Genomic DNA, 18,214 nt, shown 5'->3' with positions numbered 1-18,214 from the left:
ATCATCTATTTAGAGCATTTGTTGCTTCGTCGATTTGGAAATGGAGTATGTTGCTTATTGTTTGCTATTCAACTACTTGGCTGCATCGTCAAGGCATTTGTATAATAACTATGCCACTAGTATATATGTATGTATGTACGTATGTAGGTAGATGCATACATACCTAGCATACATTCATGGCGTATATAGCATACTGGCAGACTGGTATACCTAGCTATTATCCAGCATTCTCAACGACAGGCAACGACAACAATGAAGGCGACGACACCGAAGATGATGAAGACGATGCTGAAGATGCTAAACCTGATAATGACGTTGGCGATGGCGATGACGATGACGAAGATGTGGGCGATGCCTGAGATGCGCATTGTTGCCATAAGTTAATTTGCGTCTCAGATATGCATGTGTGTCAGTGCGAATGTGTATCTGTGTGAGTGTGGTTTTTGCATTAAAACTTGCAAAACTTAAATGCCCCAAGTGATACATGCATCTTCAACTGCCTAACAAGTAGCTCGTCTCTAGATGTAGTAATTAGCATGAGCATAACTTTAAACAATTTTTCTTCAACAATCACACACAGAGAGCGAGACAAAAGCAGACAAAAAGAGTGAGAGAGAGGAACTATGCTGTAGGTAATTGAAACAAATGCATATTTAATGGAATGCCATAACTGTTAATATGCCACATGTCAATAAAACAAACGCAGCATGGCCTAATAATTGATTTTGCGTATTTATCACTCAAATTACTGCTAATTGTCAACTAATATGCAATGGAATTTATCAATGCCCTCTGCAACTTATATACATATACATATATATTCAACATATGATTGATGGACGTACCAAATTTCCTTGGGTTTTACTCATAAGTTTTGATTCCATTATGTGAGCGAGTGTGTGTGTGTGTGTGTGTGTCTTGGAAAATTGGTCAGGCAATTATGCTTCGCCTTGATAACTGCGGGCAATTACAAGTGGGTTGCCAAATAGGGGCTATCATCATTATGTCCGACATATGTTGTACAAACTATATAGTTAGTACTCTAGATATATGTATAAAGGGTGCTCCCAGTGTTTCCATTACTAAATGACGTTTAAAAGCTTCAATCATGCAGACAGAAAGAGAAAGAGAAAGGGAGAGAGAGAGAGAGAGCAATTGGTCAGAGTTCCCGGAAATGATTTAGCCACAATTGCGCCAATAAGCAACTGAAATATTTGCCAGAAATGAAAAGTTTTTTGCCAACAAATTTGTTGAATTTCATTGCAAGAACATTTCACTGATTGTCTTCCACACACACACACACACACACGAGGAGCGAGAAAACATTCTCCACTCCATTCGGGACGTATTTTTTGCTGTTGCTGTATTTTCTTCAATTTTAATTATAAAACTTTTCATTTCGCCACGCTGCGCCTCGGTTTTTCGGGCAACGAATAAAGGAATGGGGTCTAGGCTTGATTACAGGGCGTGCTTATGCGCTGATTGCTTGGCTATGAGTTCCGCTTCTTCTCTCTCTCTCTCTCCCGCTCGCTTTTTGCTTTCTTTCATTGAGGAAACACACACACATATATGTAGTATATATATATATATAGGACTCAGAGTAGCCTGACTTTGCCATCATTATTGAGCAATGGCTCTTTTACTTTTTGTTTGATTTCGCTTTTGTTTTGTATTGTGCTCGCATAGTTGTCCTTTTTGTTATTAATTTTCTTTTGGTCAAAGTTTAATTTTTTTTTCTTCTTTTTTTGACTTTGGTTTTGTGTTTGTGGTGGACCGTTTACAACCTTTATCATTGGAGCAGAAAGCATTTCGGCGATGTTTTTATTACTTTATAAATACTTGTTTGTTGGGCCACGATTATTTGCGCAATGCCACAAGAAAATACTTTTAACAATCATCATAATGGATTTCATGACTGATTGCGCCAAAAGGGTTTTTTCTCGGCTACCTTTTTTACCTTTTCACAGTCGCAACTTTATCGCTAGATCCTTGTTTCGGCTTCAGCTTCAGCTTTGGCATGACTGGCATTCCAGGCGGCTTATTGATGCTCTCTCAAGTTTAATTTGCCAAATTAATTTGACAAAAGTAATGGCTACCTTTAGCCTCCATTTCTTCTTCCTCTCTCTCCCTCTCTCGCTTTCCCTCTGGTAGCTTTCTCTTTCTAGGTTGTGCTGGAAAATGTAAAGCATACATATATTTGTTCTGAATGAAATGTTTCAAAAATTAAGGCAGCCGAAGGAACATTTGCATATGTTATGGCAGAATATGCTGAATTTTGTAGTGCGGTTGTTTTTTGTGCCCAAACGGATGGTCAGGGGGTTGGGGGATTGACAAAGAGTTGACAGTGCCCGATGCGAGTGAGACAGCTGCCACATACTCCACACACTCTCGTAAGAGCAACAGAGAGAGAAAACAGTAGCAACAACAGCAACAGCAGCAGCAGACGACGAATTACAATTATGAAGACACAAATTGGTTATGTTTTGCGTATGTGTTTTTGTTCCTGGGGTTCCTCATTTTTTGGGGACATTTTTCGTTTTCGTTCAGCATTTCTTTTTGCTGTTGCCGCTGCTGCTACTGTTGTTGTTATTGCTGTTGCTGTTGTACTGGTTACCAAGCAACAACCCACAATGTCAGGCTACCTAGAGAGAAACAGGAAGAGAGGACATTGGACACATGGCATGTCAGGTTTGTCGTCATTCTCTCGTTGCCTTCCCATGTTATTTTATTTGTCTTACTTCAAAAATTTTATGCAGCCCGAAACGAAGTTTGTGCTCTGTGTGTTGGTTTTGTATACCCTGCACGCATGCTGAAGTCAAAAAGAGTTTAATAGGCAGAAGGGTAACGAAGAGTAGATTTTATAATGCAATTTCTAGTAGCTCACCACATAAAGTATCTCGCAGCATATCAACCCTCAATTCGAGTTATTTCTTTTTGTTTTTTGTCGGTCCGGCTAAAGTAAATAAAAACAAAATCGTAAAAAATCATAAAGTATAATGCTAAAATATTTATGCAAAAATTGCTAGCTAACCGTCTAGCTACAGTAAGGCAAAGGCTACAGTGTGCCTTCAAAATGTTGGCCCAAAAAGCATAAAACATCAAATTACATATCATAAAAAATCAAGTCATAAAGTTCTGTTGCCGTTACATTTGCGCAATGTATTTTCTGTCTGTCTCTCAATCTCTGCGTGTGTGTGTGTGTGTGTGTGACAACAGGCCTTTCCTTTTAGGGTTATATGCCAAGTCTGGGTCATATGCCAGATTTAGGGAAAGTAACTAGAACAAATTTGATTGTGATTGGATCACGTTGAATGCGGAAAGAAGGATGGGGCAACGACCCCACCTGCAAGGCAACAGGATTTTACATTTCCACAGAAATTTTAATAAGCGACAGAAACATGTGGAATGCTTTTATATTTGCTCACAAATAGAATGTTTATCAGTTACTTATCTGTTTCTCAGTTTGAAGCTAATAGCCAATGGCTATGGCTGCAAACCGGGAGCGTTTGCCTGCATTTCCCACTGGGGAAAACCATTTAAACGCCAGCGCAAAAAAATGCCACGTAAACGGTTATTACAACCTGCCCCGCAAAGTTTGCACCTGCTGCTGCTGCTGCTGGCCGCAAAAATACCAGAAGCAACAGCAACAGTGAACACATAAATAATATTGTGCGAGAATTGTTGTTGTTTTGAACAGCAAATGAAAATTGTTTACGCTACCAACGCGCAATTTTTGCCTTTGGCAAAACTGAAAAGAAAAGCAGCACAAAGAAGATGCTATGGGAGCAAAGTAGAAGAAGACATTAACTTATTAAATTATTGTTTCGACCATAATTTCAACGACACTAAAATTAAAAAAACCATTACCCAGCCAAGAGCATTATTATACGAGTATTTGCTAAAAGGACCAAATGGAGCGAGACACCAACAACAAGAAGAAGAACAAGTACAACAAGAAGAAGCAACCTCCCGGCAATGGCTGGGAAAATATATTTCCGCTTAATTTATTAACGATTTTTGTTAGCTATAAACTTTGCATGTATCTGTGTGTGTGTGTGTGTGTGTGTGGGCGCCAAGCACACTAAGTGATTTTTATCTAAGGCACAAGAAGGTGGCGTCTCTTTCTCTCTTTTGCTTCGTTTTTTTTACGATTTGCACATAATTATAATTGAAATTGCGACGCATTGAGGCAGCCGCTGCCTCTCTGCCGTTGCTTTCCGCCCTCTATTCGAGTGCCAATAAATAATAGAATCAAGTCATAAACTGATAAATGATGTTGCCAGGATGCGGCGCGTCCTTGTTGCGTCTGCAAGCCACCACACAGCCTCGCAGTGTAATAAACAAAGTTAATCATTTAGGATAATTGAAATTTTTACGAGACACTCAATGTTATAGTAGATGTGAGTGTGTGTGTGTGTGTGTGTGTAGGATTTTTCTTTATTGTTGTTGGCTTCATTCTTTTTGGGGATTTTTTGACGGCAGGTAGCTTTTTGGGCTCTCATTAGCGGGGTTGTTGGCCTCTTAATGTTATTTATTGATACAAACTGTTGATTGGAATTATGTAAAACATAAAAAATGCTAAACAATGCTCCTTGCTACAGACGGGGGCAATAAACAACTCGCACACACACACACACACACGCACACAGGTGCCACATCAAAGAATGTGTGTCAGCGAAATTGGGGCAAGCGAATGGCTACACTGTGCAACATTAAATATGCAACAAAGGTGAGTTGCTTAAGAGTATCAAAATGTAACAGACGATTAGCAGAGACTTTAAAATTTGAAAAATTATAATATTTGTAGGAAGCAACTAAAGCAGCGAATTGTTTTAAGTAAATATATAAAAATGATCACCAATTTTTAAGATGAAATCTTAAGTTGATATTGCTGAGTTAAATAATAATAAATAAATAAACTTAACGCTTTTAAAGCGCAAGACAATCAAACTTGAAAAATTGAGACAAAGAGTAAGTTTACTTATATAAATGAATTACATGCAACAAACAAAATCCAAAAATAATCAAAATGAACAAATTGAAGGCTAAACTTTATACCACAGAAATGTCTTCTACAAATAATTATAGATAATTCAAAATCACATATGCTTTCACCTTAGCAGTGTAACACAATATTCGCCTATGATTGCTTTATTTACCAGCTTGACTTTTGTTTTATGCCATGGACATGTGGATACATTGTTTTTGCTGCTGCATTTGCCGTTGGCCAAAATACATTAAAATTAAATATTAAATTTAAGTGCATCATAAACAGCAGACAATGAACCCAGACAAACGTTGGATCTAAGCCATTATTACAGTGGATGCCAAAAGTAACCTCCACTACCGAATACAGTACCTGTTAAAGTGTTGACGCTCCAATTTGCCATATGCAGTGAAAATGATAAAAGCAGTGCTAAAGTCAACTGACAATATGTTAAACAAAATGGCGTCAGCAGCGGCAGCAGGAAAACGGAAGAAGCTAAAAAAAAATGCAACGCGACACAAAAAAGAAGGAGCAAAGGGAGGGGAAAGGGGCAGGGCAGGGTGCTGAGGCTGATGCTGAGGCTGTCACAGCTGCACTGGCGACGACATCTCGTAATGCCGCACTCGCACTTGTCAGCCTAAAAGATGACAGTGATGGGGCAATGTGTTACTCTCTCTCTCTGTCTCTCCGTCTCTGTCTCTTTGGCCTTGTGTGTGGCGGGGTGTCAATTGGGTGGGGAAGGGGTTGGGGAAGTTAACACACATATTACCACCCTTAGGTATTGGTGTCGATCAAACCAATTTGCATGTGTGTGTGCGAGTGTGTGTGTGTGTGTGTGCCCAATGCAATTGAGGTCATGTCCATGCGGCATTCATTGTCGTTGGTATTGGTGATGTCGCTGGCGACGTCAGGCAAAGCATTAACTCGGCATTTGTTCCAAGCTGCTGTGGCACAAGAGCAGCAATCGCAGGAGGTGGGCAAAGGGATGCCCAGTAAGAGAAGGAATGGGAAGAGGATAGGAGAGGAAGGGGTGTGTTTTGGAAGATAACCCTGCTCGACAGATAGCGCAAAGTTGAGCCGAGAGTTGCGACATATTGAAAATCATTGGCAGCGCACTTGCACACAAACATGTTGAAAGCAAATGCCAAAAAGGGACACACCGATAAAGACAGAGAGAGAGACAAAGAGAGAAGGACAGACAAAGAAAGTGCGAGAGGGAGACATGCAAAGAGAGAAAGGGAACGACAATAGCGAGCGGGGCAAAGTGAAATGTATTGAAAGACAAACGGCATTGGCATCAATTTTTATTCGCCTCTCTGCTCGCATATGTGTGTGTGTAAGTGTGTGTATGTGTGTGTGAACATGAAGAAATTTTTATTACATTGAAAATTTGCATAAAATATTTAAGTCAAATGGTCGATGGGTTTGGCGACTTGGCGGCTTGATGGGTTTCCTTGGCTGTTCGACTGTTCGGCTGTTGCTTTTGCGGTGGCTGCAAAAGAAGGAAAAAAAATATGAGAAAAAGAGATGGAAAAACGCTTGAATGGCTTTCTTAGAGTTCTCTGCTTAGGCTCTGATGTGATCGACTTGGCAGCCCTGACAGCCTAAGGCAACGGGCGACCGACAGTTTGTGCTTAGCAAGCGACGTTCCACTGACATATTCTGAATGGATTTGTTGTTAAACCAAATATGCAAGAGGTAAGCATCTTTTCCAGCATCTGAGTATGCATATGAATGTGTGCGTGTGTGTGTGTCTGTATCTGTAGTGTGTATATATTATGAAATAGACAGATGAGTGCGATTATATCCACATTTATGCAAAAATCCTCACGTTATGTGAGAAGTAGAGGGGGAAGTGGCATTAAATGGATTGATATTGTCAGTTCTTGATTAGGAAATGTTATATATTGGAAAAAAGATGATTGTAAGTGTTGGCTATCAATACAAAACTTTAACAGAAATACATTTTACTCATTATACCTAACGTAAGAGTTGAATGAATCAAATGAAATATTATTAATGAAATATATTTAATATTTGAAAAGCATGCCTCAGATTCGTATTCAACTCCTGCGCGCCATTAAGCAAAAAAAGAGAGAGAGAGGAATAAAGTGTGACCAGATCACAGAGAAAGAGAGAGAGAGGGAGGAGAGAGATGAAAAGATAATAAGAAAATGAGATTTCATCTTTTTAAAAAGTGTGACCAGACTTCAAATCTTATAAAATACTTAATCTATTAAAATATTCAAAAAGACTGCATCAATTAGAATATATAATGTTTTTGTTTATCGAATAATATTCATTAGTAAGAATCATAGAGATACAATAAGAAAGTTGCGACACATTTAGCAAAAAGAGAGAAGAATAATGTAACCCGATCAGAGAGAGACGTAGAGATAGAAATAAGAAAGTGAGACCCGATTTCATGACTTTAAAAAAGTATGACCCGACTATGCATACTTAAAAATATTGTTTATTTATTGAATAGTCAACCCATAATTCTAATAAAAATTTATTACAAATGCCTTCAATTAAATTATCACCCAAATTCCGCTTTAACATAAGTCCTGCAAATTTAAAATGACCAGTTTGCCAGAAAACTAAACTGAATCTTGCAACAGAAAGCAGAAAGTTACTTCGGCATGTTTTTTAGCCTCCACTCCATATACATATATAGTATACACTTTTTTGGGGGATCTGCTTGCCGCATTAAGCAACAACTGGCGGCCTACTTTTGCGACCGCTGCCGAGACACAGTGAGCGAGATAAATGTATGCCCAATGCTGGTGTGCATGCAAATCTACAATTTTGGGGCGATTTTCAAGTGGAATGGTTAGACAGATGTCAAGACAGCAGACGGCATCTTGTGTACTCGTTTATGCATGTATATGAGTGTGAGTTTCTCTCTCTCTCTCTGTGTGTGTGTGTGTATAGTTGTGGCTATGGCATATGTGACTCGCCATTACAATGCCAGCAAACATGAGCGCATTACAGGCACTACACAACGGCAAAGATGTGGCAAAAGACGAGCGAAAATAAATGAAAGTTTATGTTATAAAATGCCAAAGTGTGGCATACAATCTATTGGCAACGACGAAAAAAGGCAACAGCAGCAGCAACAACAGCAAAACTGTTAAAAAGAGACAGAGAGAGAGAGAGAGAAAGAAAAAAAGAGGAGTGCGAGTGTAGTTGTTGTTGCCAGCAGGCATAAAATAGCGCATATAAGATAAAGGATATACATATGTGAGTATGCATGTGTGTGTGTGTGTGTGTGCGAGTGTATGTGTGTGTGCTTACAGCACGAAAATGTAGCAAAAGTCAACATATGGCGTTAAAGATGCGAACGTGCAACGAATCCTTGAAGTCTCAAACATTTTCTTTATTTTTTCACGCCCTCTCTTAGCACTTGGTCTAATTTAGCAGCTGGTCCTGCCTTTAAGCACTGCATATTGACATTAGTTTTTGCAACAGGCTGCTACACATATAATTTTGCTACCAACTGTTACCTTATTTCAGCCTCTTTAACTCTCCCTCCTTCCATCCCTCCCTCACTCTTCTTCTCCTGCAACGTCATCAAACGACACACATAGTGAAGAACTTGGAAATGAAATTGCCACAAATATTTGCATGGCATTGCAAATAGAATTGGAGTTCAGATTACAAACGAGCTGAGGTCGACTAATAAAAAATTGATTGATATGTGCAATGGGCGATATATAAAGCATTTTACAACGTTTTATTGCACTACGGTAAATAGTAATATTCTATTTGCAAACGTGCTGGAATCTGACCAACAAAAAAAATATCTATTCAAGGGTAAGGGGCAATAAATATTGTATATAAGATGCAGCCAGATTTGTTGACTTTTTATTGCTGTGGCAATAATACACTCACTTACTGACGCTTTCGATATTTTTACTTATTTATTTTGAGTGCCAACTTGAAGTAGTCGATAAAAGTGTAGTATAAAATAATAAATTAATAATTTAATAAAATTGTTTATTAAATTTATTTATATTAATTTAAATTTTCAATTTATAAAAATTCATAAGAAGCACAGATAATATATGAGAATAAAATAAACTTATTTAAACTGTGATTTTATCATATACGTATACTCAATATATTTTAAAGAATGAATTAGATTAAAGTTGTAAATTGTCGAAAATAATTTATAAAAATTAATAAAAATATATTAAAGCTTTATAAGATAACTTTACAGCACTTCCTTGTACGTATACTTAATATTCACAGTTTAAATAACTCAAATGAACAGTTTAAAATAAATAGCGAGGTCAAAGCTGATAAATTGCTAAACAAAATTTTAAAGACTTATAATTGAAGATAAGTAAAACAATATTAAACCTACATACGTTCAATTTACAGCACTTGTACGTATACATAATATATTTATACATATATAATGCAACTCTTAGTGTAGAGCATAAATAGTCGAGCTCAAAGTTCACTCGTTGTGTCGTTGAAACAAATCCAATCTCCAAATGTCAAACTTTTGCATATTATTGCAAATTTAATAAATCTGCAATAAATGTGGGGAAATGTTAAAATAGTCTGTTGTTTAATTTACTATCAAAGCAACAGCCAATGGACATTATTGAGGTCAATATACATACATAAATACATATATGCTTCCCTTTTAATAAAACCAAAAAAGAAAAGGAAAAATAAAAATTGCGAGAACGTTATTGCTATTTTGGTATTTAAATGGAATTTTAAATGCATTTCTCTGCACCCAATGATAAACTCTGCACATGTTTGAATCTCTCTCTCTTTCTGATTCTCTGCGTATATGCGAAGCCTTGTTTGGTCAAATTCTGAGGTAAGCTGTCACCTCTGGCCCGGCTTCCCGCCTGCGTGCGTTGCCAGCTTGTCATCTGCAATTTTATCAAGGCAGGCAGGCAAAGACAATCAATTGTCCCGGCTGTAGATACGACGACCAGCTGTACTTCTCGGTCAAACAGGTGAGTCTAATCAATTTGCCATTTCTAGTGTTTCACACATTCAAAAGCAAGAGTGCTCAGCACTCTACACAAATTATCGACTATACGTCTCGAATACGTAATACCCTATACTTGGTAGATCTCTGATACCGATATCTGTAAGCACTCTAAAATCATTGTGTATATATATATTTTTCGGATAGGAAATACGTAGTATGCTTTGTTCTACTTTTCCACAATCGAAATAAAATATTTAGGTTAGATAAAGATTGTGATTAAAAGTATTTATAGCACTTGCGATATCTTCATAATGATTGCTTGTAATATGATTTTAAGATAAACTTTATCATCAGTTGATTCGAATGGTTGCCAAGCAAAAAGTTGACTTCAGATTTTAATTGTGCCACTGGGAATACACTTCAGAAATTGCAATTTTCAAATTGAATTCAAATGATCTTAACTTTTACCAAAAATTCTTAAAATACTCGCACTCGAAGTTGTGTCGAGTATTTCCCCTATGTAGGCAAAAGCAGAGACAAATTAGAATTACATGACAACAATACGGCAATAAACGAATTTTCGTTATAACAATACGAGTTGGCCGAAAAGTCCCAATCACACACACAAACATACACACACACACATTGAGTCGAGTGTGTCCAAAATGGGAGGCAAACTGCGTGGAACCGCATGCAATTTTGTTTTTCAGTCTGGGATGGGAGTAAGCTACCCGAGTTGCTTTTCCAGTTGCCGTTGGCAATGTTGGAACTGTGGAACAGTGTGTGTGTGTGGCATCAAGCTGGGCCTGGTCCAAGCGGGCCAAGAGGTGTTGGCCACATGGGAGCCAGAGAGCTGGCGTTGGCTATTTGTATTTTGTTACAGGACATGTTGTCATTGGGCATATCCTCAAAGCATAGACAGTGTGCGACACATTTGTGGGGATTGGGTAGGGTAAGGGGAAGGGGAAGTGCAAGGGGTTGGGAGGTAGTAAATTCAGCTGTCTGCAGGCAGAAAATATTATTGAAAATTGTCTATGCTAAAAATTCATAACTGCATCGTGCATTTGCACATTTAGGTTTCGGTTTTTTGGTCAGGGCCAGGACATTCACTGTCATTGCCTGAGGCCTCCAACACACACACACACTCATACTCACTCGCACATACACACACGTGCTCACTGCAATATCAAATTATTGAATTTCTATGCTAACAACTGGGACTTGTCCGAAATTATTCAAATTTCGACTCAATTGCAATGAACATTGCCTAGTTAATTAGCCCATTTGATTTTTGTCAAATGGTCGACTCATTGTTGCGCACACTTTTCAACATTTAAAGTATTGACTATCATTTTTCAATTGCCTCAGCTTAGCCAATCTTATCAGCCAGAAAACAAGTGGCCAGCTTTCTGCCTCGTCTTGCCAATCACTTATTTTAGTCTTTGTCTGCCAACGGTCAACACAACATCAACATCGACATCATGTCGTCGTGGGCCGTTTCTACCATTGAGCTGTGCGAAGGCGCGGCTAATGCCAAGAATGGAGCTGAGGCATCAAGTCATCGTGGATTGCTGCGTCTGGCCTGGCAAACGTTCTCCTCGAAGATCCAGCAGTTGGGCGGTTTTCTGCGGAGGGAAACGAATAAACCGCTTCCCAAGGAATTGCGTCGATCGTTGCGGCTAAATAAATCGGCTAAGCGGAAGGGCTATCAGTTTTATGAGAGCGCTGCAGATAAAAAGTAGGCATTGAATTTGTTAGATAAGCCAGCGGCTATTGTTTACCTACTCCAAGGTGGCTAAATAATTGATTATTATTTACTTCCAGACGGAAAGAAGAATATTTGAATCAACCCATCAATATAAACATACGCGTGGGACCAGCCTATGAGTATAGGCCATCGAATTGCTAGGGGAATATAAATAATGTACTAAAAATAATTATCGAATAAGATAGCTTAATAATTATTATGATTATAAAATTAGTTAATTAATTGCGAAATTGACTTTCAATTTTACTTTGTTAGTTTAAGAATGTCTATGCTAAAAGCTGTTACAAAAGCTTTTGCATTGCTTTCGATTTAGTACATCTATAAACTTTGCTATGATTTAAAGCTTTGTAAAGCTTGCGTACTTAATGGTTCGACTCTTCGCTCACGCAAACGTAGCTTTCATTTTGTGTGCTCTTAAGATTACAACAGCTTCACTCTCTTAAGTTCGCCCACACAAGAGTTTATTGCCCCGCTCCCAACAAGTGGAGACGTGACTGCATGCGCTACTTTGTCAGGTATATTTGTTAATGATAAACAAATTAAATAAACAAATTCCAAATTCCAAACTTTACTAAATGCTCTGAACATAACTTTGACCTTTGGACTAGACCGGTTTTAAGAAATATATTTACTAACTCATATGCTATATAGGGTATTTAATATTGTGCAATGATACTCGAAACTTGTTAGCCGAATCAACGTCTGTGAGCTTTTCCTTTCAGCGGCTCCCGCTCTCTCAACTTGTCTCTTTGCTTGTTTCCATGGCGCCACATACACATACAGCCAGAGTAAAGCGTAGTCCCTCATTTTTATGCCAGCTTAGTGTGAAAAACGTGTTCGACGCGGAAATGACATTGATAGTGAAAATTCAGTGGAGTGCATAAACTTTTCGGCAAATGAAAAAAAGAAAACTAAAAAAAAACATAAGTACAAAAAAAAATTACAAAATTGAAAGTTTTTACATTTTTGTAATTTATGCAACAGTAAGAAATTACAGTTTACCTCTGATATTGATATATTTAAATAGAACCTAATTAAAAGCAACGAAACAAACAAAAACTAAAACTACTTAATTAGCTGCAGCATGAAGATAATCTCAACGATAATCTACTTTGTGGTGGCATTTTATAAATTCTGCCGCAAATTCTTGTAAGTGGATTACCTAATACCCTGTTACTATTACGACTGCGAGTGTTTAGGGCGCGTCGCTCGTTAACCTGTGCCCGGCTTTGCAAATTTATTGATAAAACAAAAAAAGCACAATATGCGCTACAAACAAGAGCAAACAACAAGAAGAACAACAAAAACAATTTGCATGCCATTCGCTTTTTCCGCTTTTATGGTATCCCCCTTTCCCCCTTTTGCCTTGACCCAGCCCTTTTCCAATTATCCAATGTGTTGTGTCTTCTCTTTGTGCATCTATTAAGTCGTTTTAAACGGTCGCCTTCTTTGATTTGATTTTGTTTACTTTCTTTGTGAGTATGTATACGGTGTGTGTGTGTGTGTGTGTAGTTTTTAATTTATTACAACAAATATTTTTGACTTTCAATGCGACCGCAAAGAGCCGCTGAGCCAATGTTGAAGAGTGAGTGAGCGAGAGCACATGCACAATGTGTGTAATACACTGCTTATGTGAGAAGAGCGCGCGCTCACTCTCTCGCAATCTCACTGTCACTGTCACTCTCCCTCTCACTCGCTCTCACTCTCTGTGCAAAGTCATCAAACTGTTTGTTTGGGTTTGAGGCAGCTAGCAAATTGGCTGCTGTCCACCCTTGTCTCTCTCTTCGCCTCCTCCCGCTGTTCGTAGTGATGGCAGCTCTGATTCGAACCCCCCTTCAAGTACTTTAGTAAATGGAATTTGCTCGAGTGATGACAACAGAAATGGCCTTTTAATTGCTATAACGGCGCTTTGTGTATCGGTTCGCCAGTGTGTCCACAAGAGGCCTTGTGTGTGTGTATACTTATGTAGTGGCATTGTTGAAGGCGTTGTCGGAATAATTTAATACATATATCAAACACAAAAGATCTGATTATTGTTAAGCATGTTCATATGGAAATGGGTCCTTTTGTTATGGGGTCTGCAGTTGACTGAACTCTTGTCTGCAACTGAGATATTTCTAAGATTATTTCACAAGTATGTAGTGTATGCTAAAGCATATCAGTTCATGTTATAAACGGATAATTATATTTCTATATTCAATTATGTTTAAGGAAACAATATTAATGTACATTTAATTGAAGTCAAGGAGATTTTAAGTATATTGATATTAAAACTGAATACATATACGAAACACAAAAGATCTGCTTATTGTTAAGCATGTTCATATGGAAATGGATCATTATGTTGTTGGAACTCTTGATTACATATGAGATATTCCTTAGATTATTTCTCAAAAACATTTGCTATTAACGAATTACTCTATTTAATATTCATAATGCGAAAATAATACCAAGATCGTAGATTATGATGAATGAAAAAAATAATAATGTGCATTTATCAAAGTAATTCCTATTCCATTATTATTTGACTGTAATGTGATTCATATCTTCAATTAATCAAAATGTGTTTACATTACCTTCCGCAAGACTCTCTGATCGAATTAATGCCTTCCTTACCTACCACAATCACATATAAAATGTTTGATTAAAATGCTTCCTGAAGAAATACCCCTTAAAACCCGTGTGAGCCGGTCGAACAAAGTTGTAATTTCTGATACCAAGTTGAGAGTGCTTAGTATAAAAAAGTACGAGTACCCGAAGCTGTTGGTTGCTACTAGAAAATGCTTTCAGTGATAAGTGCCGCACAGCTCAAATTCCACATTAGACAGTAAACATACATACATACGTATGTATATATATATATTTTGTATAGTGAGTTAATGGCACGCTTACGTTGCCCAAATTGATAAGGCAGCCAGCGGGTCGTCAACGTAAACAAAAAACAAAACAAAAAAAATCGAAATCGAAATCACAGCAGCTCATGCACATAGAGATATAGTAATCGATTGTGGGCATTACAGGCCATTAGAGATAGATTTGCTAATGTGCATAATGCCACGTACGATAAATAGAAATTTATTTGGACGCACTTTAGCCGCAGCACTTGAACAAGGCCGTCGTCAGTAAAGCGACGTATCTAATCTCAATTGCCAGACCACTGGCTGTGAGCACTATAATAATCGTAAAACCATTGCAAGCACCTCTAATCAGCGCCCCCAGACCCAATACCCTTGATAGATTCGCATTTGTAGTTGGTTAGTCAAACATTCAGACAGACGGTCAGACAGTCAGACGGCCAGCTGGGTACTAAATAGTATATATATGTATATATGTAGTTTATGGATTCATAATTTACGGCGCATTAGCAACTGCTCCAAACTAATTGAAACCAATTTGATCCTGATTTCAACGTCACTTATTGCATGTGCCAAAAGGCTAAGGCTTATCGCAACTATGGATTATCTCCCGGTCTCATATATATTGCAAGGCCACTTTATGGCGATTTGTTTTATAATGCCGATGACAAATTCCACAACGCACAACTTTTTGGTCGCTCGTGCGCCGCTGATAAGATACCACACCAGACATTTTTAGCGCTAGACCTGTCCAAACAAAAACAGGAACAACAATAAAGACGGGGGAAAAAAAACACCTCCCAAGAAATGATATCAAGTGCGACCTACTGCGACAGACTTCTGTTTTGTAATACTCTGTAAAAGAATGACTCAGATGTTGCTGGTGATCAATACATATTGGAAATAATTTGAACTGGAAGCTTGAATAATTAGAAAAACCTCTAAATGGATGACTTTTCATCAGCTGTCTCTTACAGCATCTGTGTTTACCTAATGCTCTTACAGGTTGCTAAAGATCAAGCTGTAGACCTCTAATCGAATTTTTCAATTAGTTAGTTACACTAAAAGAGAGTCGAGAGTGTAAACAGAAAAAGGGAGAACAGCGAGAGAGAATTGTAAACACAAAATTGATTGTGCAATAATAATACTAAAGTGCTCTCGTTCTCTCGCACATCGTATCAAGTCTTTTGGGGTTCCCGGGTGAGCTGAGAGCACAGCTGCTGCTGCTCTGACAGCATAACTGTATCCTTATCAGCCAGCAAAGCGAAAAGAGAACTCACTTCACTTCACTCGCTTGTCCAATGTCGTGCTATAAATGGCGCAAAGCACCAATTGTCGCCTTTAGTTCTTTGCGGTTTGACGGCGCGTTTGAATCGCTGCCATTTCGCTACAATTTCTAGTTTTTACTTTAGGCCACGAAAGAGCCTTAAAGTCCCTTAAACGCGTTAGTCAATTGTGAAATTCGCGGAGCACTTGACTCCTTTAGCCTTGATTAAGCAATAAAAAGGCAAAAATCTTTGGATAATGTGTTGTGGCGTGGTGCAGGCATAAAAATGGTGAGTTGAAGATCACACAAAAAACTGTGGAAAACTAAACCAGCTGCCGAAACCAGAACCACTTGCAATGCCCCTTCGAACAAATGCAAATAGTTGAATAAAAAATCACACATAGAGTCGCACTTCTCCAGGCGGACAATTTCAGTCCACGCCGGTATAGAACCAGTTATTTCCAAATGAAGCGATATGTGCGCCGGACCCGACCATGTGTCCCAATGCTGTTGTTGTATAACGAAATCTCCCCTGGTAATCGCAAAACAAAGCGTACTTATATTCACATATATAGTAAAGATGTTGAAACTGTAAAAAAAAAATACAGTCGTATCACTTTTGAAAAAGGGCATTCGAGTATATGAATTGTAGTAACATAATTCTAGTAATTTGGGTTTTTTATGATATATAACATTTAGATAATAGAAAGAGATGATTTGAGATGCAAATAAAAGAAAATATACCTAGCAAATTTTACTCAGTTATTAAACTTCTTAACTAAAAAGTATATATTAAATATTTAATTTTACTGACCTTCAAAACTAAAAGTTAATAACTAATCTTATCTATAATTGATATAAAAATTTAACACATTGTCTGTGCTTAACCTTTAGTGATATGAATGAGTCTCGTGATGTCTTCATATTTAAAAGTTAGCAACAGTCTTTGTTCACACAAAGTGAAACAGTGTTTCTTTCATCATTTTATTGAATTTCCCATCCGATTACTGCTTAATCTGCAGAGTGTTCCCACAAAATCGATTTACTGATAAGCTGTTATCACAAAGTCTGTGATGAAATTTATATACTACACACAAACAGTTCGATAGAGTGTGAAGGACGAGCGATCACCTCTGGTTTGACGGGCGCCTCACAGGTGTCCAGTTAATGCTCCCACCCAATGATTTTTTATTGAGGCTGATTACGCTCACTGCCAAGTTCATGAAACATACATATGTGTTTGCAACGTGCTATAGACGAGACGAGACGAGAGTACTCGTCTCTAGGCATAAATACGTATACACAATGTGAGACATATAAATAAACCTCAATGACGGACGCTGATCTTGTTCATTCTGTTACGCTTTCCGTGCCAGTTTGCCAAAAAAAACAAAACAAGAAAAATAAGTAAAGCACAATTTTCTATTAGCACCTGCATCTGAAAAGATTCAGAGCTGAGTAATACAGCAGCTCTACAGAAGGAAGTAATCTGCTTGGCAATAATTAACACTGTTAAAAGATAATACTGCCTTGAGGTATGTATTGGTCAAAAACCGTTGCTTTTGATTATCAGTTTGCCGCTTATCAACAGAGCAAACAATCAATTAATTTGCATTCGAATTTCGAGAGCAGCCGAAAAGTATGCAATGTTTTTTTTCTTCATTTGAATTTTTCAACTTTATTCAATCAACTTTCAATATGCAGTTTCTACTGTACGATTTGTTTAGTTTTGTTTTCTTCTATTTGCATATTACGGAAATAAATGTTTGCCATTTGTTGTGTTAGATAATAGAAATGGAATAGAAATTAAATGAAATGCAATTAATTTGTACTTGAAAAGATGCTAATTTTGTGAGGCGAATGTGAAATGTATATAAAATTTATTAGCTTAAATTTAGTTTGGAGGTGAAAAGCATAAGACAGAAAATGGGAAATTAGCTTGATACTGATTAATAGTATATCTATCATTTATATGAAGCTATTTAGTTGCTGCACTCGTGCAGTTTACAAAGTGGCAATTAATGAAATATTAATCATTCGCCCGGTACAACAAAGTTTTAACAGCTGTCAATCACTTGTGATGCCAGCAAGAGATAACTTAACAAATGCGATTAAGACATGTACTAGAATTAATTGTAGCTACTAGTAGCATTCATTGAGCATTCATGTTGTGTGCGTGTTGTCAACTGAACTTAGGGCTTAATGTCACCGAGGTGTCAAAGTCAATGGATGCCAGAGATTATCGCCCACTTTTCAAGCAGATATTGTTGCTGATGGATGTTAAAGAAAGTCGTCGATTTAATAACGAAATATCAAAGTATAAATCATTCAGCAATTTACAATTTTTATTTTAAATCTTGCTTTATTTGATTTGATT

At 37.6% G+C, this 18,214-nt stretch overlaps 2 protein-coding genes across 2 annotated transcripts in view; both read left to right on the top strand.

The window, feature by feature from the left end:
* The window catches only part of LOC133838951 (uncharacterized), a 183,708-nt gene that overhangs the window by 123,070 nt on the left and 42,424 nt on the right, over positions 1–18,214 (top strand). The window lies entirely within an intron of this gene.
* Positions 11,378–11,947, top strand: LOC133836485 (uncharacterized). The gene is made up of 2 exons (XM_062266998.1): positions 11,378–11,685; positions 11,772–11,947. The coding sequence occupies exons 1-2, from the start codon at positions 11,429–11,431 to the stop codon at positions 11,854–11,856; spliced, it is 342 nt and encodes a 113-aa protein (XP_062122982.1). The 5' UTR covers positions 11,378–11,428; the 3' UTR covers positions 11,857–11,947.

The sequence above is a fragment of the Drosophila sulfurigaster genome, chromosome 2R (genome assembly GCF_023558435.1).
Source record: "Drosophila sulfurigaster albostrigata strain 15112-1811.04 chromosome 2R, ASM2355843v2, whole genome shotgun sequence".
Taxonomy (NCBI): domain Eukaryota; kingdom Metazoa; phylum Arthropoda; class Insecta; order Diptera; family Drosophilidae; genus Drosophila; species Drosophila sulfurigaster.
The sequence above is the reverse complement of the archived record's forward strand: the minus strand, read 5'-3'. Positions and strand labels throughout refer to the sequence as shown.